The following is a 24802-nucleotide window of genomic DNA, read 5'->3' as shown; positions in this document are numbered from 1 at the left end:
TCATCTAGACCTCAAAATTTTTATGAATGTTCACATGTGATAATAGTGGGTAGAAAAAAATCCACTTCGCTAAAGAGATTTTTGTTGTATATACAGTACAAACATAACCTCGACATTTTGCCAACATTAATAGAATTAACCATTTAAAATGCGTAAAACTAAATAAAGTTATAAATAAACATATCAAAAGTAATTATCAACACGAGAAACTCTATTAAAATCACACTTAAAACTAGAATTTATCAAGGAAACTTGAAATCATCAGATATCAAAAAAAAATTAAACCTTGATGTGGATCACACCTCAAAACATTATCAAAGTTATAGCACGTTACCTACAAAGCTCAGAACTACTTGAATGCTAACATGAAAAGGCCTACTTTTACACAACAAAAAGTATCAGAATCAATCACATTAATCAGACTTCTCGTCAAAGACCTCTATATTTGTTTATATGCTGTTATGAAATTGCAATTATAAAACATATATATTCAAGTACAAACGTGTTATTTTCAAACAATAAAAGTTATAAAACAAGCTAAGTATGTTTTCGATTACATATAGCAAGAACAGAAGGCTACAATATTCCTCAAGCTAGCTCAAACTTCAAAGTGATTTCTACTATCCCTTTGGGTAGCTCTTAACGGTTGCTTCTACCATCCTTGTCGCTCATTTGTGGAGTGTACTGACTGGTGGACGAAGGAGAGTAACCCGGAGCACTTGGAGAGTATCCTGCACTAGGACTATCAACAATAAAAACAAGCACGTATGTCAGAAAGACAAGAATCTGAACAAGCACGTAACTCATTATAATTTTACTCTCTTACCTGTATTGTGGAGAGCTGGGGCTATAATCTGGACTTGCACCAGAACTATATGGACTGAAACCAGAATACAATATTGTCAAAAACTTCAAATAATACATCAAATGTTGAAAAAAAGTAACACACAGCAGAGGTTAAAACCTAAAAATAAGAGCAATTAAAACGGTACTGACACAAATATTTATTGTGTCACACTACACTGACGACCCAAGTACTAAACGGTGATAATAAGAATGATTTATGGTATAAATTTTCATAAAATATACCATGTCATTCCCATGATAATAATGAAACTTTGATCATACATTTCTTTTCTCAATTTTACATTACAACCTTAATACCACGTTTACAAATGGTAATGTTATGGAATAAATTTTGCAAGGAAAATGAGATGATTGAAGGAAAACAAGCATTACAAATAGACCTGTCAACAGATTCTCATACCAAAATTACACTAACTTTCCATTATCATTTCCACCATTAAATACAAACCACCAAAAGGGGCCGTAACTATCTTCTTTGGCAGAATAATTCTAAACATAAGCATGTTAATGTATTTAAACATCACCAATACCCAAAAGTTAACTCCCAAATATACTTTCTATAGACATCTGAATAATACGAAATATTCTTGTGACTAATTAAAAAAAATAAAAAAAGATGATGTTACAAAATGTACCTGCTTGGACTATAACTTGGGCTTGAAGGCGAATAAGAAGGCGATGTAGGAGAGTAAGATGGCGACGTTGGACTGAAATAGAAAATATATAGAGCATACAGTTAGATAAGAAACAAGTAGTAGCCCATAATTAGAGAGTCAATTTGCAAGTTCATCCTAGTTATGTACTATATCTTGTTGATCAATCAACCAAATAGCCATATAGGAACAAAGTAACAAGACTAAGGTATACCTGTAATTTGGAGATGTAGGACTGTAGGGACTGGATGGTGAAATTCTCGGACTGCTGGGAGAATATGCAAGTGAGGGACTATACTTGGCTGATGGGTTATAACTTGGAGAAGTAGGACTGTAACTTGGTGAAGTAGGACTATAACTAGGAGAGGTGGGACTATATCCTGGGGAAGTAGGACTGTATGCAGGTGATGTTGGACTGTATGAAGGTGATGTGGGGCTGTAGGATGGGGATGTGGGGCTGTAGGATGGAGATGTAGGGCTGTAGGATGGTGATGTAGGGCTGTAAGATGGTGATGTAGGGCTGTATGATGGTGATGTGGGGCTGTACGCTGGTGATGTGGGGCTGTACGCTGGTGATGTGGGGCTGTATGCTGGAGAAGTGGGGCTGTAACTTGGAGAAGTGGGGCTATAGCTCGGTGATGTGGGGCTGTAGCTCGGTGAGGTAGGACTGTAGCTGGGCGAGGTGGGAGAGTAAGATGGGCTCGTAGGTGAATATGCTGGACTTGTTGGACTGTAGCCAGGAGACCCGGGGCTGTAAGTTGGGGAAGTTGGGCTATACCCAGGTGAAGTAGGGCTATAGCCTGGTGAAGTAGGGCTGTATCCTGGGGAAGTAGGGCTATATCCAGATCCTCCTGGCGAAGGATACGGGGATGCTGCAGGAGAAAACCCCATGCCACTGACAAATGGAGAAAAGGCAGCATCACTGCTGATAGGCGAATGACGAAGATTTGGGCTCAACAAGTAACTTGGAGACATGATGCTATCATGGTAAGGTGTTCCAGATATCGGTGATCGAGCTGGTGTCATACCAAATTCCAAATTTTCCACATAACTTGGTAGCTGGAGTTCAATAGCATGTCGCAACATATCCTCATTAAGATATAATGAACAGCCACCAGTCCCAATTGGCGCTAGCTGTCCTAACATAATATTTTCTGTCACACCCCTCAAATAATCCGATTCCGCATATACAGCAGCATCAAGAAGAATATCCACTGTTTCTTCAAATGAGCACCTCATCAACGGCCCAGTATCATTTCGGTTGATACCATGACGAGTAATAGCCATTAGATGCCCACGATATGTCATTGTATCACACAAAATAGCCAAATGACGATAGTTGACATACGATCCATCAAAGGAAATGACAACACGCAACTCATCTAGCAAGGCCTTCCGAACAGCCTCAATTCCAAGAACTTCTATAACTTCAATCAAATGATTACTTGTTGTCCTTGTTGCATCAACTTCCTCATGACACATAACAGCAAGAAGGTTGACACCTTCAGTATCTAACATCCACTCATTTTCAGCCTTGAAACCTTTTTCCTCATCAAACTTATTCACTTTACTCTGCTTAATGAAAACCTTGTTAATATCTGGAATTCCTTTAAGTGCCATCTCAGTCAGCATGCTACTAGCAACCTTTTTGAGGAATACATCATCCTCGGCAGAATCAGCCTCCAAATCCCCCTTCTGAGCTTCATCATTCACAATACGAATACGAAGGATCAACTTGAAACAGTCGTATTATTAGAAGATTTCATTAGTCGTTTTTAACGCCTAATTTTTCTTATATATTTGTTCGTTACTAATTATAATTTAATTAGTGATGGTAGTAATTTGAAAAATCTCTACGATGATTAGAAACTTGTTAATTCGTAACATGATTATGAATCGAAACAAGTAACGTAAACTTTGGAGGTAAAAACTTAAAATTGAGCAACTACCCATAACAGTTCAAAAAAAAAATTTTTAATTATTACCCAAGCATATTATATAACCATGATGGGAGTAAATTAAATATTTCACACATATACAAGTGATTTTTAAACATGAAGTACAAGTTACATAACTTGTTACATGTACAACAATTTTTACCCAAACTTTAAACTATCTTAGATAAACCTTTATTATACCATAATAGACCAAATTGAGGACAAAAAGCACTCCAAACCAGCCCCAAAACAGCAGCCCCTAGCTGTCATACTAGCCCTCTTTTAGCCCCAAAACTCACTTACACACTCCACCAAACTCTCTACCCAAAGCCCCTATTGTTCTTACCCAAAAACACCATCATAACAAGCATGCAAACATAATAAATCAAGACATATTTGCTGTCCATATTTTCAGCTCCATCAACCTTCTTTCACTCTTCATTTTACTCCTTATTTCATCCATAAGTAAAGTTGAAGTTCAATCTTACAATTTCTAGCAAAAACACCTTATTTTCTCATCAAATCTTCTTCAAAAACCCATCTAAAACTTCTGAAAATTTATGTTTATAAACTCAAATCTCCCATAAAAATAATCTTCATCTTAAGAGCTTTCCATAGACACCAAACTTGAAGAAATCCACCAAGTATAGAGTAAGTTATGTTCATTTCTTTATTCCACTAGTTTTTGTTAAAACTTGTTCATAAAATATTTTTTTTACATGAATTTTTCTATAAACTAAGATCATTATAAAATGAATATTTTATCTCTAAACTAAGAAAATCATCATTTATAAATCTATAAAAATAGGCCATAATAGAAAGTAAGAAGATGCATTTCTACAAACATATAAATTTTGTTACTTAAAGGATTCAAGTAAAATTATGGGACTTAACTAATTATGTTGCTCAACATAATAAGTATACTCCAAATATGTTAAAATCATCACAAGTATTAGCCTAACAACTCTAACTAGGAAAAGTTAAATGCATATTAGAAATCCAAAATTATTATTGATTTTTGGATGAATGCAATAGGTTTAGTTGAAGAGTTGGAGTTGAGACTTGAAGGGCAAGGACTCAAAGTTAGAACCACTTCTAAGAACGCGTAGGAGCTTACGTGGGAGCTTACGGAATAATTATATAGGCTTGGAGTCGAGGTATGTCACATGGGGTGATTTTTAAAGGATTTAAGAACAAGTTGGGAAAGTTTGTGTATAAACTTCTTTTTTAAAAAAAAAAAATAAATAAATTCCCAAAGTGAAGTTCTTAAATCTTGAAAAATGATGTGAAAATGATAAATTTGAGTATGGAATAATTTATTACATGTATTATTATTGTGGGCATCATGCATGTTGATTTTATAAATTATTGTATGTTTAAAGGCATGTTTAACACTACTTTGTGAAAGTTATTGTGATGGAAATGATTATATGAATTTGAAAACATTTTGAATTCATTTTAAGAGAAATTTTCAGTAGCCATATGTTAAGAAAATTTCTTGGATACTTTTTGTTGAGATTATTCGTTAAATTGATATTTTAATGGATTTTAAGGTGTTAAATACTCTTATTATAAAACATGGTATTAGATGAACTCTTCATCATCAAAAATAATTAATAAAAACATATTATAATGTCTCCAACAAGATTTGGCCAGAATATATTTAGTTTTGAATTTTTTTTATAATTTTTGAATAATCGTTAAATTGTTTAACGGTAAATTGTAAAATGATAAAATATAAAATAATTACCAAACAAAGACATATGGACTTGAACTTTTTATCACATACTTATATGGACAGTAGGTAAAATTGGTAAAAGTTTGGGAAGATTTCGTTGACATTTAAGGACCTTAATAATTTTTACTCGTTTATTAATAATCGGTAAGTTTGAAAACGGTAAAATATAAAATAAATAATAAATGACGTCTTTTGGACATGAAAATTTTATGAGACACTTATATAATCAGTAGATATATGTTAAAAAAATTTATATGGATTTTCGTGACCATATATGGACTTAAATAAATTTTATTCGGTTTATCGGTAAAATAACGATATTAATTATTAAAAATACTCCACATGATTTTTAATGGTTATTTAAAATTTTATACTTCTTAAAATACCTTCTGGAATATCATATAATTTTTTTATAATATTTTAATCGGACTCAAATAATTTTAATGCTATTTTATTTTATTTATCGATAAAATGTCTATACAAATAATAAAACATCATACATGAGTTTTATAAGTTCAAATGGCCTAATAAACATGTTATATGACTTCTGGGACTTTGGTATAATTTTATAAAATAAATTATTAATTATTTACTAATTTATCAAATTAATAGAAAATGTTTATTTATTAAAAAATGTAATATTGTTAATTAAATTTGGGTAAAAATAAACCTATATAAAAAAATTATATTTATATTAATAACCTACTGCCTCATAGTATAAATTAAGTTTAAATTAGATGGTTTATAAATTTTACGGATTTAAGACACCATTTAAATAACGGTAAATACCCAAATTGTCGAAAATAATTGTAAGATCGTTATAAATTCGCATAACCAATTATAATCTGATGGGACAACCTTAAATTCATTTTAAATAAGGTATTATAATGACTTGATTAATTTGGGCCTTGTTGGAGAATTAATATGTACTTTGTAAATCAATTACCGATTTTAATACCTGCAAAACTATCTCGTATTTAAGAAAATAGTGTTTTATGAAATCTTCTGTCGTAAGGATTTTATAGACTTATGAATCATATTCTAGTTGTTTTGAATGAATTTCAAAACCCTTTTAGTTATATTTACTTTGAGAAGGATTGAAACGAAACATTTTAGTGGTTTCCTTAAAAAAAAAAAAAAAAAATCATATTGAACTTTAATTACTTTTTGTTACGATGCATTTCCATACATGCTAGTGATGCCCCAATATAATACAAAGGTTATGTTTAATGATATGATTATGCTAAGCATGTTTTACCCATGTGGGAAATATTATGATTTGATTTTGCTAAGTTGCAAATAAAGTATGTTTTGCTATGTGCAAATAAAAGATATTTATCATGTGGAAAAAGTTAATATTTTTGACTTTCAAATGCTATTAAGATTACAAGATATATAATATGTACAAAAAAATATTTTAGCCTAAATGGCGGGTACATATGCCACAGCAAATGTTGTGTGCATGATTAAACGGCTCACCAATGCTGAGCGCGTATTGTTCACAATACCATTGTGTTACACTTGCCGGACATGTCGCGGACGGTAGACCGACTACCAAACGAGTCACAGGATGACTCACAGAGTACCCATGTAAACTTATGATATGAGTTTGAAATTGATTTGGATCCATTGAGATCTTATGATTTATGATGAAAAATGAGAATTTGAAATGACTATAGAGCTATTGAACTGGATTTGAATCATAATATGATTTATCAAATGAAAAAGCATATTTCAAAATGAATTTACTCAAAAAAAAAAGGGTTTCAATAACTTGTTTGACGGACACCAGTGTGTTTATACTCAGCCTTTTTGCTGATACTATGCTTTGTATGTTTTTCCAATGGTTTTGTTTTTAGAGTAAACCCCTATGGCACCTCGACGGAGAATGGATATGCGAGCGGAAGATGAACCTGAGTTGGAGTATGACTCCCCTTTGTTTAGATCTCATTATTTTATTTGAGAGACTGTTAGTTTAGATTTAGACTATTTTAAGGATGTCATTTGAACTTTGGACTTATTTCGATTTGGTTGTAATTTTCCTATATTTTGGACAGTTAAGACTTCCGTTATATTGCTTTGGTTTGGTTCAAGTATTATACTTGAATATTGGTTTGACTTTTAAGTAACCCCTTAATTGTGTTGGCAAAAGTAAGTTTCCGCTTGATTAATACTAAATTCCAGTTAGTGTTTGCCTTCATAATTCGAGGCGGTTACAGTTGGTATCAGAGCCAAGGCTTTGGAAGCTTGTCTAAAATATCAGGAAAATTAGAGAACGAGTAACTCATGGAAGTAATTAAGAAATGAGCTTAAAATTTAGGGATTATTGGTAAAGAAAGGATTTAAGTAGTAAGTATAACTTAAATCAGATTACTAAGTACCATTAGTAAACTAGAAGTCTTAAAGGTTTCTTATAAGCAAGTGATGATCCAATTATGTGGTTAAGTTACCTATGCATGGTGGTAAATTAAGTTGAGGAATTATCATTAAAAGTGTTAAAACTGTTAAACAAGTGATCCAATGGGATGGAAATTGATGAAGTTATTAAGTCATTAAATCAATAAAGTTAAGAAAGTGTGTTATGCAAGTACATATCTATTTGTCTTAAAGGCATAATTATTAATTAGTGATTACCTCTTGGCAGGAACCTAGAGGAAATTGGGGAAAGAATGGATCCTCAAGCCCAATTGAATCTCCTAACCGAGCAACTCAGAGTCATTCAAGAGACCAATGCTCAATTAGTCCAGTTCATAGCCAACCAACATGCTAATGTGGATGACGAGACTAAGTTTTACAAAAGGCTTGCTACCCACAGGCCTAAGACCTACAATGGTGCTACAGATCCAGTTGTCCTTGAAGATTGGATCAATGAAACTGAGAAAATTCTTGAGGTGGTAAACTGTCCAGAAAATCTTAAGGTTAAACTTGCAGCATTCTATCTAGTGGGACCTGCAGAGCTTTGGTGGAGAGCCCTAAAAGGTGTCTCAGCTGCCTCCACATCTGCTGGTGGAGCAACACAACCCACTAGTTGGAGATGGGAAGATTTCTTGAAGAAACTAAGGGAGAGGTTCTACCCAGCTGCTCTACAGAGACAAAAAGAATCAGAATTTCTTTACTTGAGGCAGCATTCTCTTAGCGTTACCGAATATGCTAACAAGTTCTTGGAGTTGGCTCGATTTGCCCCAGATTATGTGCTTGATGAAAAGAAAAAGATGGATCGCTTCTACAATGGTCTCAACTTCAGCTACCAAAAGTTGATGGGTCAATATGAGTCTTTTCAAGCTATGTATGAACATGTTGTGGAGAAAGAAATGGTCTGCAAGAGAGAGGAAGATGCGAGGAAAAAGAGATCTGGAGGAGACCAGGGAGGTCAGAGTAAGAAGCCCAGAGCTGAGGGAAACTTCAAGGGGAATCAAAACCAAAACCGCTTCAACAGCAACAGAAACCCACAAAACTCCAACCCGCTAAAAAGTCAACTGTGTGATAGATGCAAGAAATGGCACTCTAAGGGAGTCAACTGTGAGGGTAAGGCTGTGTGTCTGAATTGTGGAAAACTAGGTCATTTGGCTCGAGATTGTTGGGGCAAGAACCAGGGAAACCCCGGAAATGTTGGAGCACGATACTTAGGAAATCAAGGGAACCAGCGTAAAAATAATTCTCAGCTTCGCCTTGAATATAAAGGAGGCAATAAAGCCTCATCTTCTGGAGGCCAAGGGAACCAGCGCCTAGGAGGAGGAAAATTCTTTGCCATTACTACAGCAAAGGAGCCTAGCACCTTGAGTCCTAAGACAGAAGGTAAAGTCATTTTCGGATTACTGTTATTGCTTGGTAAGTCCGCCCGTGTCTTATTTGATTCCGGGGCCGACAAGTCTTATGTTTCTAAGTCATTTGTGAGATCTTTGGACTGTTATGTTAATGTATGCCCTATAATGCATAGAGTTGAGTTACCCGACGGATCAACGGTATCATGTAATACAAAGTTGATTGATTGCCCATTAGTAATCCAGGGTAAGGAGTTCTATGTAGACCTGATTGTATTTGACTTAGGAGGGTTTGATATCATTCTAGGAATGGACTGGCTAGGTAAACACATGGCAGTGATTGAGTGCTATGAGAGGAATGTAAAGGTTGAGAAAAATCCAGGGGAACAAGTAGCTTTTAGTGATGGGACCATACCTAATATTGAGCCAGAGATGATTGAGAGGCTTACAACCTTTCCAAAGAGAGGTGGGGAAGCCCAGGTCTACCACATGAGCGAGTCAACATACAAGGAGGTCGACTTAAGTCAGATCTTGATAGTGCGAGAATTTTCTGATGTATTCCCTGATGATCTACCTGGGTTACCTCCAAAGAGAGAGATTGATTTTCACATTGACCTAGTTCCAGGGTCAAGCCCGATTTCAAAGGCACCATATAGAATGGCACCACTTGAGTTGGCTGAACTAAAAACCCAACTCGAGGAGTTACAAGATAAAGGGTTTATCAGACCAAGTGTATCACCATGGGGAGCTCCAGTGTTGTTTGTGAAGAAGAAAGATGGTTCTTTGAGGCTATGCATTGACTACCGGGAGCTGAACAAAATAACCATCAAGAACAAGTACCCACTTCCTAGAATTGATGATTTATTTGACCAGTTGAAAGGAGCCGGAGTTTTCTCTAAAATTGACCTGAGATCTGGTTACCATCAGTTGAGGATAGCGAAGGAAGACATTCCTAAAACTGCTTTCCGCACCAGATATGGGCACTATGAGTTTAGAGTGATGCCGTTTGGGTTAACCAATGCCCCTGCAGCATTCATGGACTTGATGAATCGAACATTCCATGACTATCTTGATAAATTTGTTGTGGTTTTCATTGATGATATCTTGGTGTACTCTAAGACAGAGAAAGATCATGAGGAGCACTTAAGATTGGTATTAACACGATTGAGGGAAAGAAGCTTTTATGGGAAGTTGAGCAAGAGTGAATTCTGGTTGGATCGAGTTGTCTTCCTAGGTCATGTAATCTCAAAAGATGGCATAACAGTGGACCCCGAGAAGATAAGGACTATCATTGATTGGCCAGCACCGACTAGTGTAACTGAGGTAAGAAGCTTTATGGGTTTGGCAGGTTATTACCGAAGATATGTTGATGGGTTTTCTAAGATCGCACTACCGATCACAAGTTTGGTTCGAAAGAATACCAAGTTTGTGTGGTCACAAAAGTGTGAGGACGCTTTCCTAGAATTGAAGAAAAGGTTAACAACGGCTCCAGTGCTTGTATTGCCCGAGGATGGGAAAGAGTTCACGGTATACAGTGACGCATCTTTAGAGGGCTTGGGTTGTGTACTCATGCAAGAGGGGAAAGTGATTGCCTACGCATCGAGACAATTGAGGCCAAATGAGAAGAACTATCCAGTGCACGATTTAGAATTAGCCGGAGTCATATTTGCCTTAAAAATTTGGAGGCATTATCTCTACGGCACTACTTGCAAGATCTACACCGATCACAAGAGTTTGACTTATCTGTTTACACAGAAGGAGCTTAACATGAGGCAGAGAAGGTGGCTAGAATTGATGAAAGATTATGACCTCACTTTGGAGTATCATCCCGGGAAGGCAAATCGTGTAGCAGATGCCTTAAGCCGAAAACCGAGAATGGTCATTAATGGACTAATTTCAGTGCCCTACGAGATTTATGTGGAGATGAAGGAGCTAGAATTGATTGTGGTTAAGAAGGGATCATACGACAGCATTCTCAATGCTGTGAGTACAACACCGAGTCTACATGAGGAGATCCGTGAGCTACAACAGTATGATGACTTCTTGTCAGAGTTGAAGATTGGTATTGAAAAGGATGCAGTTAAAGACTTCAGTATTGCTAAAGATGGGAGTATTCATCTAAAGGGAAGGTTATGTGTGCCCCGAGATCCTGAATTGATAGAGAAAATACTCAAGGAGGCACATTCGACTATGTATTCTGTCCACCCAGGACGGGATAAGATGCTAGCAGATTTAAAACAATACTTTTGGTGGATGAACATGAAGAAGGATGTCGAGGATTTCATAGCTCGATGTCTAGTATGTCAGCAAGTCAAGATTGACCACCAGCGCACTCCGGGGGAATTGCAACCACTTCCCGTGCCTAAGTGGAAGTGGGAATCAGTGAGTATGGACTTTGTTGTTGGATTGCCCCGTTCGAGAAGAGGAAATGATTCTATTTGGGTGATTGTTGATCGACTCACTAAGACTGCCAGATTTATTCCTGCTAAAGTAACTTGGAAAGCAAAACAATTGGCTGATGCTTATGTGAAAGAAGTACTTAGACTACATGGTATACCGATGACAATAGTTTCAGATCGAGATCCAAAATTTGTGGCTCGATTTTGGAATGAGCTACAAAGGGCATTCGGCACGACCCTTAATTACAGCACCGCTTTTCACCCAGCTACAGATGGGCAGACGGAGAGGACCATCCAGACTCTAGAGGATATGCTTCGGGCATGTGCCCTTGATTTTCAGTGTTCGTGGGAGGACATCTTACCGTTGATAGAATTTTCCTACAACAATAGTTATCAGAGTAGTATTGGTATGGCTCCATATGAGGCCTTGTATGGCCAAAGGTGTAGGACACCACTTTATTGGGATACCGGGAGGCCCGGCGTGCTCGTTGGACCAGAAATGATCAGAGAGACCGCTGAACAAGTCAGAATCATTAGAGACCGGATGAAGGCTGCCCAAGATCGACAGAAATCCTACGCAGATCGTAGGAGGAGGAAACTTGAGTTCCAAGTCGGTGAGAAGGTGTTCCTTAAAGTCTCGCCAACAAAGGGAATCAAGAGGTTCGGAATGCAGGGGAAGCTTGATCCTCGGTACATTGGACCCTATGAGATTTTGCGTAGAGTTGGGGAGGTAGCTTATGAGTTAGCATTACCCCCACAATTAGCTAAGGTTCACAATGTGTTCCATGTGTCGCAATTGCGCCGATATGTGTTTGATCCATCACATGTTCTCCAGTATGAGCCCATTCAACTTGTTGAAAGCTTGCAGTATGAGGAAAAGCCCCTGAGGATCCTAGGTCGAGAGGTTAGAAAACTCCGTAGCCGCACGATTCCACTTGTGAAAGTGCTATGGAGTGGACAGGATACCGACAGTGCTACTTGGGAAAAAGAGGACGATATGTTAATTAGATACCCTTACTTATTTGAGTGATGTATTTATAACCATTAGTTTGAGTTAGTTTCGAGGACGAAAATCTTGTAAGAAGGGAAGAGTGAAACAGTCGTATTATTAGAAGATTTCATTAGTCGTTTTTAACGCCTAATTTTTCTTATATATTTGTTCGTTACTAATTATAATTTAATTAGTGATGGTAGTAATTTGAAAAATCTCTACGATGATTAGAAACTTGTTAATTCGTAACATGATTATGAATCGAAACAAGTAACGTAAACTTTGGAGGTAAAAACTTAAAATTGAGCAACTACCCATAACAGTTCAAAAAAAAAATTTTTAATTATTACCCAAGCATATTATATAACCATGATGGGAGTAAATTAAATATTTCACACATATACAAGTGATTTTTAAACATGAAGTACAAGTTACATAACTTGTTACATGTACAACAATTTTTACCCAAACTTTAAACTATCTTAGATAAACCTTTATTATACCATAATAGACCAAATTGAGGACAAAAAGCACTCCAAACCAGCCCCAAAACAGCAGCCCCTAGCTGTCATACTAGCCCTCTTTTAGCCCCAAAACTCACTTACACACTCCACCAAACTCTCTACCCAAAGCCCCTATTGTTCTTACCCAAAAACACCATCATAACAAGCATGCAAACATAATAAATCAAGACATATTTGCTGTCCATATTTTCAGCTCCATCAACCTTCTTTCACTCTTCATTTTACTCCTTATTTCATCCATAAGCAAAGTTGAAGTTCAATCTTACAATTTCTAGCAAAAACACCTTATTTTCTCATCAAATCTTCTTCAAAAACCCATCTAAAACTTCTGAAAATTTATGTTTATAAACTCAAATCTCCCATAAAAATAATCTTCATCTTAAGAGCTTTCCATAGACACCAAACTTGAAGAAATCCACCAAGTATAGAGTAAGTTATGTTCATTTCTTTATTCCACTAGTTTTTGTTAAAACTTGTTCATAAAATATTTTTTTTACATGAATTTTTCTATAAACTAAGATCATTATAAAATGAATATTTTATCTCTAAACTAAGAAAATCATCATTTATAAATCTATAAAAATAGGCCATAATAGAAAGTAAGAAGATGCATTTCTACAAACATATAAATTTTGTTACTTAAAGGATTCAAGTAAAATTATGGGACTTAACTAATTATGTTGCTCAACATAATAAGTATACTCCAAATATGTTAAAATCATCACAAGTATTAGCCTAACAACTCTAACTAGGAAAAGTTAAATGCATATTAGAAATCCAAAATTATTATTGATTTTTGGATGAATGCAATAGGTTTAGTTGAAGAGTTGGAGTTGAGACTTGAAGGGCAAGGACTCAAAGTTAGAACCACTTCTAAGAACGCGTAGGAGCTTACGTGGGAGCTTACGGAATAATTATATAGGCTTGGAGTCGAGGTATGTCACATGGGGTGATTTTTAAAGGATTTAAGAACAAGTTGGGAAAGTTTGTGTATAAACTTCTTTTTTAAAAAAAAAAAATAAATAAATTCCCAAAGTGAAGTTCTTAAATCTTGAAAAATGATGTGAAAATGATAAATTTGAGTATGGAATAATTTATTACATGTATTATTATTGTGGGCATCATGCATGTTGATTTTATAAATTATTGTATGTTTAAAGGCATGTTTAACACTACTTTGTGAAAGTTATTGTGATGGAAATGATTATATGAATTTGAAAACATTTTGAATTCATTTTAAGAGAAATTTTCAGTAGCCATATGTTAAGAAAATTTCTTGGATACTTTTTGTTGAGATTATTCGTTAAATTGATATTTTAATGGATTTTAAGGTGTTAAATACTCTTATTATAAAACATGGTATTAGATGAACTCTTCATCATCAAAAATAATTAATAAAAACATATTATAATGTCTCCAACAAGATTTGGCCAGAATATATTTAGTTTTGAATTTTTTTTATAATTTTTGAATAATCGTTAAATTGTTTAACGGTAAATTGTAAAATGATAAAATATAAAATAATTACCAAACAAAGACATATGGACTTGAACTTTTTATCACATACTTATATGGACAGTAGGTAAAATTGGTAAAAGTTTGGGAAGATTTCGTTGACATTTAAGGACCTTAATAATTTTTACTCGTTTATTAATAATCGGTAAGTTTGAAAACGGTAAAATATAAAATAAATAATAAATGACGTCTTTTGGACATGAAAATTTTATGAGACACTTATATAATCAGTAGATATATGTTAAAAAAATTTATATGGATTTTCGTGACCATATATGGACTTAAATAAATTTTATTCGGTTTATCGGTAAAATAACGATATTAATTATTAAAAATACTCCACATGATTTTTAATGGTTATTTAAAATTTTATACTTCTTAAAATACCTTCTGGAATATCATATAATTTTTTTATAATATTTTAATCGGACTCAAATAATTTTAATGCTATTTTATTTTATTTATCGATAAAATGTCTATACAAATAATAAAACATCATACATGAGTTTTATAAGTTCAAATGGCCTAATAAACATGTTATATGACTTCTGGGACTTTGGTATAATTTTATAAAATAAATTATTAATTATTTACTAATTTATCAAATTAATAGAAAATGTTTATTTATTAAAAAATGTAATATTGTTAATTAAATTTGGGTAAAAATAAACCTATATAAAAAAATTATATTTATATTAATAACCTACTGCCTCATAGTATAAATTAAGTTTAAATTAGATGGTTTATAAATTTTACGGATTTAAGACACCATTTAAATAACGGTAAATACCCAAATTGTCGAAAATAATTGTAAGATCGTTATAAATTCGCATAACCAATTATAATCTGATGGGACAACCTTAAATTCATTTTAAATAAGGTATTATAATGACTTGATTAATTTGGGCCTTGTTGGAGAATTAATATGTACTTTGTAAATCAATTACCGATTTTAATACCTGCAAAACTATCTCGTATTTAAGAAAATAGTGTTTTATGAAATCTTCTGTCGTAAGGATTTTATAGACTTATGAATCATATTCTAGTTGTTTTGAATGAATTTCAAAACCCTTTTAGTTATATTTACTTTGAGAAGGATTGAAACGAAACATTTTAGTGGTTTCCTTAAAAAAAAAAAAAAAAAATCATATTGAACTTTAATTACTTTTTGTTACGATGCATTTCCATACATGCTAGTGATGCCCCAATATAATACAAAGGTTATGTTTAATGATATGATTATGCTAAGCATGTTTTACCCATGTGGGAAATATTATGATTTGATTTTGCTAAGTTGCAAATAAAGTATGTTTTGCTATGTGCAAATAAAAGATATTTATCATGTGGAAAAAGTTAATATTTTTGACTTTCAAATGCTATTAAGATTACAAGATATATAATATGTACAAAAAAATATTTTAGCCTAAATGGCGGGTACATATGCCACAGCAAATGTTGTGTGCATGATTAAACGGCTCACCAATGCTGAGCGCGTATTGTTCACAATACCATTGTGTTACACTTGCCGGACATGTCGCGGACGGTAGACCGACTACCAAACGAGTCACAGGATGACTCACAGAGTACCCATGTAAACTTATGATATGAGTTTGAAATTGATTTGGATCCATTGAGATCTTATGATTTATGATGAAAAATGAGAATTTGAAATGACTATAGAGCTATTGAACTGGATTTGAATCATAATATGATTTATCAAATGAAAAAGCATATTTCAAAATGAATTTACTCAAAAAAAAAAGGGTTTCAATAACTTGTTTGACGGACACCAGTGTGTTTATACTCAGCCTTTTTGCTGATACTATGCTTTGTATGTTTTTCCAATGGTTTTGTTTTTAGAGTAAACCCCTATGGCACCTCGACGGAGAATGGATATGCGAGCGGAAGATGAACCTGAGTTGGAGTATGACTCCCCTTTGTTTAGATCTCATTATTTTATTTGAGAGACTGTTAGTTTAGATTTAGACTATTTTAAGGATGTCATTTGAACTTTGGACTTATTTCGATTTGGTTGTAATTTTCCTATATTTTGGACAGTTAAGACTTCCGTTATATTGCTTTGGTTTGGTTCAAGTATTATACTTGAATATTGGTTTGACTTTTAAGTAACCCCTTAATTGTGTTGGCAAAAGTAAGTTTCCGCTTGATTAATACTAAATTCCAGTTAGTGTTTGCCTTCATAATTCGAGGCGGTTACACAACTTCTCAGCATTATCATCAGTAAAGATACAAGTCATGTCATCACTGAATTCCAGGTTGATTTTCTCTGCAATATCAGCCATGCTCAACTTTTTGTCCACCATCATTTCACGGTTCAATTCTATACGAAGCAGCCAGGGAGAAATTTTATCAGGCGATACCTCTTCATCTGGCATTTCATAGTAAGACCTAACAAAATCCACATCTTCCTCGATGATAGTGCTCATAGGGTCTGGATCATACCACACTTCAGTCGCATGAGTCACACTTCGCAGACATGTATATTCTAGAATACATTGAACATTTTTAGCTCTCTCCTTGGTCTTGCTAATTTCAGGATGTAAAAAGACTGATAGTGAGGGAGTTTTGATTTTTTTGGCCACATTGATGATCTCCCTCGACCTTGGAACACCAAGAGTGACATTCTTAGCACTAACACCAGCATAGTGGAAAGTGTTGAGCGTCATCTGAGTGGCAGGCTCACCAATCGACTGGGCAGCGACACAGCCTATCATTTCCCCAGGAGCCACCAAGGACTGCAAAAACCTGGACTCTATTTCACCTATAACCCAGTCAAAAGCTTCTCGGTTAAGCTTGAACTCCTTCAAAACACGTTTGCTAGCCAGTGTACTGCGAAGCAAGATGTTAAAAAAGAGGGTGGCATTCTTCTGAGCTATCAAATCACATGACGTAATTTTATAGCATTGAAATGATTTTGTGCAAAGCATCTGATGCAGAAAGGAGAACATAAAGACATTTTAGAAATACAGAACTTGTCATAATATTTGATAACAGCCTTGGTGGATTGCATAATAATTTGATGATTTAAAAAATACGAAAAAATCATGAGACCCGTAAAAGATGCTAACCTGAGCCTTAGCAAGCTGGACAGATTTAGGGAATCCCCTCAGTGATCCTGAGTCAATGGATCTAATTACCTGTAAATACGATTTGGAGAAATTTGAATAAAAAGAAAAGACATTAAACAAATGAGCAAACAAAAATAGCCACGAGGAACAGAAAAGAGGAAAAATAGTAGATTAAGGGTATGCTTGGATTGGGTGTAAATAATTAAGGGGGAAAATAAAATCAAACTAATGAAATAAAAGCAAATAGAGATGCATTTAAAGTAGTTGAAATACTTGTGAAGAAGGTAAAATAAGCATAAAATAAAAATAATAAAAGAAAAAGAAGATGATTTCCCCTATTATGGAAGTAATAGGTTCCCCCACCCTCCCCTAGGATAAATATTTACCCCACAAAATTAAGAGCTCCCTTTATTTTTCATCACTTTGCAACCAGTCTTCCACCTCTACAACAATCAAATTTCACTAATTTCTCATTTATCAACTTCATTTTCTTACTTTGACTTCTTTTCACCTCTTAAATATTTACACCCAATCCAAGCATGCCCTAAGAGGTAAAAAAAAAAGGGTTCGAGTTAAGTTAATTTGTCAATCGTATTACCTGAATGTGCCAATTATCTGCATGCCCTTCCTTTGAAACCCATAGTGCAGGATCCTCTTTTGGAACTACAGTGACATCATCATCTGCAGCTGCATGCTGAGGACTAAGAATCCAAGAGATCCGATCTATCTTTATCAAAGCATCATCATGCCAATGAGACATTTTCTTCCGCAATCCAAACTCTTTCCATTTTGTTGCTTTTTTCCATCTCTGCTCAAAATTTATAAGAACATCATATGCAGCAGGACCATCTATTCTGCAATGCAAGTCATGCCACGGCTGCCTGGGAGCTTTTGTCCCAGTCTAGGAAATCAAGAAATCGGAAAACAGATTAATATTACAGGATAAAATAAAAAATAATTATAGAATGGAGCAAAGACTAAAAGGATAAAACTCATAGATGATCTCATAATATGCACATATATATGTAGAAATTCACCAAAATCTCGGGCCTTACTTTGCATATACATATGTACAGACTCACCAAAATCACAGGCAAACAAACATGCATGTACAGGAAGGTCTTAATATTTAGAGTAACAAAAAGCATAATGATATCAGTCGAAAATCTAATGAAGCGGTTAGAGACAGATAAACACACCACAGTACATTTTAACAAGCAACTTTGAGGTTTAAACCATTGAAGCGCGAAACGCAAGACTATGCCCTATATTGCTCTTAGAACCGTTCATACTGAAACTGTACGGAAACACAATTTGAAACAAGACATTAAATTAACGTTTCTTGTTTCTCATTTCCATCATGATGGAAACATTATATTTATGATTGTTGTTATAGTTATATTTTTTGCTTACAATCAATGTATTCGGATAGCATTATGGCCCTATCTTAGCTTCTATTGGATCAAATTTCGTTTCTCAAGTTTCTGCAACACTAAATTAACATTTCTTGTTTCATTTCTCATGTCGAATTGAATTTTGTTTAATGTAACATCGGTTTAAACAGTAGAACCAACTGCTACCCCAGTAAAACCCTTAAAGCAAAACAAGGCAGATATACTCACAGGAAATGTGGGGTTGTGAAAATCATCCTTGAATGCAGTGTCGAGGTCATGGAAGAGTCTATGCTCGGGTGTGTCATAGCGTCCATCACACAGATCTATACCTCCTAGGAAGGCAGTAATCTTTCTGTTATTACCATATGCCTGAGTATCAACAAGAACACATTTCTGATGATGTGTAAACAAGTTCCCAATAACCTGCAGAGATATTACAAAATAAACTTCAGGAACAAGTGTGAAGCAAACTATGTAAAGGTCTCAAGTAATATGAAACTATAGCAAAGAATAAGAATGACAGACAATGAATGGCCGAGTAGTCAAGCAGCCTTGAAACACATATTTTAACAACCTTACATTGAACTACCACACAAGAGTGACATAAGGCCCAAACGAATGGAACTAAAAATGCAATATGCACTTAGGCTCAGAAATCTGAAAACCTACACATATCAAATCATTCAAGTTATATAATCACCAATATCATATAGGGGGAAAACTCGAGAAATTAGAAGAAAAAAAAAAAATCTTCAAGTTTTTCCCATTCTCATTAATAAAAGCATGCTTGGATCAATATCGACCAAGCTATTTATGTACAGGATTTTTCCTGACTAAAACTAACAATTTGATAGCAATTAACAGTTTAGTCTTTTAGTACTCCCCCTCTATCTGCTTAAAGTTATATTTCTTTTTAAGGCTTTTTATTTGCTACAAAGCATTTGTACAAGCTTTCAGAATATGCAACTTAGATTAAGTTACGAGAAAATCATAAAAATGAACCAGCTATTAAAAAATGCATCTTTGATAAGATTACGCCATATCTAAAAGATGTTGCAGCAACGTGAAGTATTATTTATGCAGAGTGAGTAATTATTACACTAGAGCAGCATATGAATATAGCCTCACAAAATGGTGTGTACCTGTTGCTTGAAGTAGCTAAGTTTACTGCTGCCGTAACGAGGTGATAAGACACATGTAACTGAAGAATGTTTGAAAAACTTCCGTGTTTCCTCATCGTGTGTTTGCATAACCCCTTCCTTACAACCAAAAATATATATCAATAGATCAGCGTAATAACGTTTTGCAATTTCCATATTTTCCAAACCAGTAAGCTGAAAACAATATCCTCTAGCTCAATCCAAAAAACCGCCTAAAACCATCTCATCTTGAAAAATCAAATCCACAAAAATAAACATGATGAATTTTAGCATTGACATTTCAAATGCCAAACAGTTCCTTTTCTTGGGCATGGTCCGAGATGAGATGATGCTTAGGAGAGAAGAATAGAAACGTACAATAAGTTTCAGGCGAAATACTATCTAAACTACTAAAATCACCCCAATAATGATTCACAAAATAACCTTTAACAAAATAATCATTTCACAAAAATTAGAAAGTTCCATTAAGAAAGGTTGTGTTCTTGGATTTTTTATTCCAGGGGATGGAAACCAATAAAAAATATAATGCAATCATCCATATGTTCTGTCAAGATACATTAAGATTGTAAATGAATAACTATCAAAGATCCACAAGATGATGTAAGTCATAAGATGATATGATCATATAAATTGCCACTTCACCATCACTACAACCAACAGTATACCACAAGCTCTTATTCTATCTGAAAATTATCGACCACTCCTTTTTGATGCTATCTATTGCATCTTACTGTTTCTCAAATCAACTAGCCATTTCAACTTTTTCCTAACGCACCAAATCCAAATCATGCATTTGCCCTTAATCAACAACCTTATCAAAGATCTTTTTAAAAAAAGCTAGGAAACCTTGGTATACAAGTTGAATCTATTTGTAATCAGCAATTTCGCAAATAAATACTGTTAGGACAAGGGCCAAATCACCCATACTCAAAAGTAATTTGGATCACATCATAGCTCAAACCATGGCATACATCAATGATGGAAGTGATGGGGATGCATTGGGGATTGAGTGGGATGGTGATGGAACAGCAAAGGAAGCAAGAAGGACCAGATGCTGGGAGATCGAACAAGAAATAGAGCTCGAACAAGCACCTTTACTCCGTGAGTTGTTTTGTTTGGTCCTTATCTGGACAGACAAGTACATATGATTTGGGACACTTAATGTCCTTTTGTGAGATTCCTTTTCTGAATTTTTGGGCTATATAAGGAGTCGTAACCTCGTATTAGGGTTGAGAATTTGGGGTGAGAATACAATCAAGTGATAGAGTTATTTAACTCTGGAGTGAGACTTGTATTCATGAGAGACTCTATTGTTGGAGGTTGTAAGCTCTAGAGGGGGAGCTTACAATGGCAAGAGATTTTATTATGTATTGTTGAATAATTCAGAAATATAATAACTTTTGAGGGGAGGTGGCCAAGACACCATTAAACTTTGTTTTTCTACTTTCTTCTACATCTTTTCTCAGCATTAGAGGGTCCAAAGTCCATTCCTTTCAATTACAATATTTGGAATTTGGATACTCAAATCGTTCCTTTTGTTGTTCCTACTTTTTATAAAGAAACACTGGTTCAAATTAGTTGTTACATTTGCATTGTAATATTATCAATCAATAATGTTTTACTTCTTATCTTATTCGAAATTGTGAATACGAAAACTGTAGCAAAAGTGAAGCAACTAATCACAAGTAGAGAAATACCATCACTCTAACTTTTTTTGCACTAAAATTTCCCAGATCATTTCATTAAAGAAACTATAGTCCCACATATTTCTCACGATAATAATTAGTTTAAAATTTTTAATACTCATGTTTCAAACACATTTCCCATTATCATTATACCCTAAATAAAATAATACCCCTACTAACTACCAATTTATAAGATAATTCTTCTATCAACCTTAATTTTCCAAATGAAAATGTCATTTCACAACTCACATTTCACTTTCTGGAACCCAAAACCCAAATTAAAGTCCATTCGTTGACATATCCAGAAAACTTCAAAATTCTTCTAACTTTAAAAGGGAAATTTTTTAAAAAGGAGGAAGGGCCTTACATTTAAGTAAAAGTGTTAAACAAATTCAATTAGATTTTCTTTTTCCACCATCTTAATACAGTTCAGATTCCAACACCAAATTTATCAACAAAATATGTTGCATGAATCAAATCCTTGCCCTTGCAAAGATTCTCAAACATTCCAAATTATTTTACTATTCTGTCCCAAATCTAACAAATCAATATCATTTACTATTACTCGTCATTCTCTTTTATTCTCGTCCACATTTCTTCCCTGCAGAAAGAGTATCCGGAAAGGGTCTAGACTAGAGGCAAACCTTACCATAAAACACAAAACATTGCATACTAAAATATTAAAGAGAAGAAGAAGAATTACTGTGTTGAGGAAATACTTGCTATGAGAAGTTTTATCATCCCAAACAAGCAATAAAACTCTAACACCTTCTTCAGATTTATACTTCAACAATTCCCCAAGAGTTAAATCTCCTCCTCTTGGCAATGGTTTAGTGGGTTCTCTTACAAGTTTTACTTTATGAAAAACCGACCACCCAACAATATAAATCAAATGATGAGCTTCAGATATTGCGCAACATATATCTTCCCAACATTTTCCTTGCTTATAAACTTCCCCATTTTCCAACTTAATTTCCGGTAACAAATCATCTCTTCCATGAGCATCTTGATAAAGTTTCACAATCCCCCCTTTTCTGAGAGGAAAATAAGTAGATTTCACCCCATTTTCAGTAATTTTAAAATCTGGGTTTTGTTCACATGGGGTAAATTTAATCTCAATTCGAAGCGCAGAATTAGGTTTAGGGGGTTTACCAGAAGAAGAGAGGATAGGAAACCACCCAGAAATCAGTTCACCAGAGAGAATTCTAGAAGCAGGGAGAGTAAAACTACCGATAATCTGAGCACCGAAAACATCATCATCTTTAACATTAAATTCAACATTGATTACCGGGTGTGCTAATGGGATATGAAACTGTTCGTTCCAACGAGGGTTTTGTGAATTTCGAATGACACGAGTTCGGGCAATAGTAGCTTGTGGGACTAAAACGGTGACGTATGGATCGCTAGTGATGATTCGATGGCGATGTTTATGGTGTTTTTCGGTGGAAGGATGATCGGAGGAGGATTTAGGACGTATAGAACAAGTATTGCATGCGGTGAAACAGAGACGAAGACGTTGAGAAGTGAGATCCATGTTTGGTAAATGTCGTGCTTCATAGATTTTGAGGTGTAGATCTCCGTGAAGATACACCATTTTTTCTGGGTTTTCCGCCATTGTTGTGGATTGGAAGTATGAGAAAGGGAGTTGGAGATTGGGGTTTGTATGGGGAATAGTGAGTCTGTAGTTGGGCGGTTGGCTTATTGGGAAGGGAAATTAGAACGTGTAGTAAAAAGAGGGAAACATAAAGTACTACTATCATTTTGATTTTTGACACACATCCAGCTTGTGACTTGGACTTGGAAATTGTAAACATAGAAGATAATGGTCAAATTAAAATTGACTTTATTTATATTGATTTTTATATAATTTTAAATTTATTTTAAAGTCTGGCGAATTGCGTTCGGTTAAAAGGTGAATTAATGTTGGATCATCAAGTATATTTTCTTGATGCATTTTCACCAATTGTTATACAAGACGACAATGAGATATGCCCCATTAGAGGTGTTCAACGGGCCTGGTTCGTGTGGATCGAGTTAAATTTTTAAATATGTCGGATCGGACAGGTCATATCAAATATTAAGCGGGTCGGGGCGGGTTAAAGCTTGTTTAAATACGACCCACTTTGACTCGATTCTTAAAAGTTCATAAAATGATTTTTTTATCATACTTTTATGGCCCCTTGGGTCAATTCAACTATGTATATAATAATATCATCTAAAAATATATTAAAAAAAAAAGTGGTAAAATATTTTTTACAACCAATTACTATAATTATCGGACACGGCCCGATCCATTACACAAAGGCTTGTTAATGACCCGACCTGTTATTGGCCCAACACCTCTACGCCCTGTTGGGTCGACCTGCCCCATTGAACATCTCTAAACTCCATTCATCATTTAAATAGTTCTTGTAATAAATATTATAAGTATATAAACTCTTTATTTGATATCGTCTCACTAAAAATCAATCTCTTATAAGTATATCTCGTGTATTTTATGTTTTGTATAGTCTATCAATCATCATTTACTTATAAAATACTATTCAAAAAATTAATGCATTTATATGAAAGAAAAATTATTTAAAAAATGACTTTTTACTTTACATCACTTAAAACAATTTCAGTTCAGTTTAAGACCCCTTCACAAAATGTAGTTTAAAGGATGATTTACTTGTGCTTCCTTAGTATTGAATATTGATATCTATGCTTAAACATGAAGTTTATGATGTAAACTTATTTGTTTGAGTAGTAAATTTATGGTATTATACATAAAGATACAGGTATAGGTTCAGATGACTCTTAGTATCCCGCACAAGGCAGAGTTCTGAACGTAAATTGACATAAAGCAAAAGAAGGAAGCTATGGAAGTGAACGTAAAGGGGAAAGAACATGAGATTATGTTCTACGTAAAGCTCATCTAGACCTCAAAATTTTTATGAATGTTCACATGTGATAATAGTGGGTAGAAAAAAATCCACTTCGCTAAAGAGATTTTTGTTGTATATACAGTACAAACATAACCTCGACATTTTGCCAACATTAATAGAATTAACCATTTAAAATGCGTAAAACTAAATAAAGTTATAAAT

The 24802-nt window shown here is 34.4% G+C and overlaps 1 protein-coding gene across 1 annotated transcript; it reads right to left on the bottom strand.

Moving 5' to 3' along the window:
* Nucleotides 1-396: 396 nt before the first annotated feature.
* LOC130808840 (DNA-directed RNA polymerase II subunit RPB1-like) lies at nt 397-23422 on the bottom strand. The gene is made up of 11 exons (XM_057674356.1): nt 22417-23422; nt 20011-20127; nt 19097-19291; nt 18073-18375; nt 17475-17543; nt 16609-17333; nt 15455; nt 1735-3254; nt 1503-1574; nt 827-880; nt 397-742 (listed from the first exon to the last, which is right to left on the bottom strand). The coding sequence occupies exons 1-11, from the start codon at nt 23326-23328 to the stop codon at nt 640-642; spliced, it is 4071 nt and encodes a 1356-aa protein (XP_057530339.1). The 5' UTR covers nt 23329-23422; the 3' UTR covers nt 397-639.
* Between the last annotated feature and the right edge of the window lie 1380 nt (nt 23423-24802).

Source organism: Amaranthus tricolor, chromosome 3 (genome assembly GCF_026212465.1).
Source record: "Amaranthus tricolor cultivar Red isolate AtriRed21 chromosome 3, ASM2621246v1, whole genome shotgun sequence".
Classification (NCBI taxonomy): domain Eukaryota; kingdom Viridiplantae; phylum Streptophyta; class Magnoliopsida; order Caryophyllales; family Amaranthaceae; genus Amaranthus; species Amaranthus tricolor.
This window is presented reverse-complemented; position numbering and strand designations above follow the sequence as displayed.

Bases quoted from the DNA above. Each gene is read 5' to 3' on its own strand.
- LOC130808840 (XM_057674356.1), bottom strand. From the start codon at position 23,328: ATGGCGGAAAACCCAGAAAAAATGGTGTATCTTCACGGAGATCTACAC. The intron at 20,128-22,416 runs GTAATTCTTCTT...TTTGGTTGTAAG, and splicing joins GCAAGTATTTCCTCAACACA to GAAGGGGTTATGCAAACACA. The intron at 1,575-1,734 runs GTATACCTTAGT...TTTCTATTTCAG, and splicing joins CCTACATCTCCAAATTACAG to TCCAACGTCGCCATCTTACT.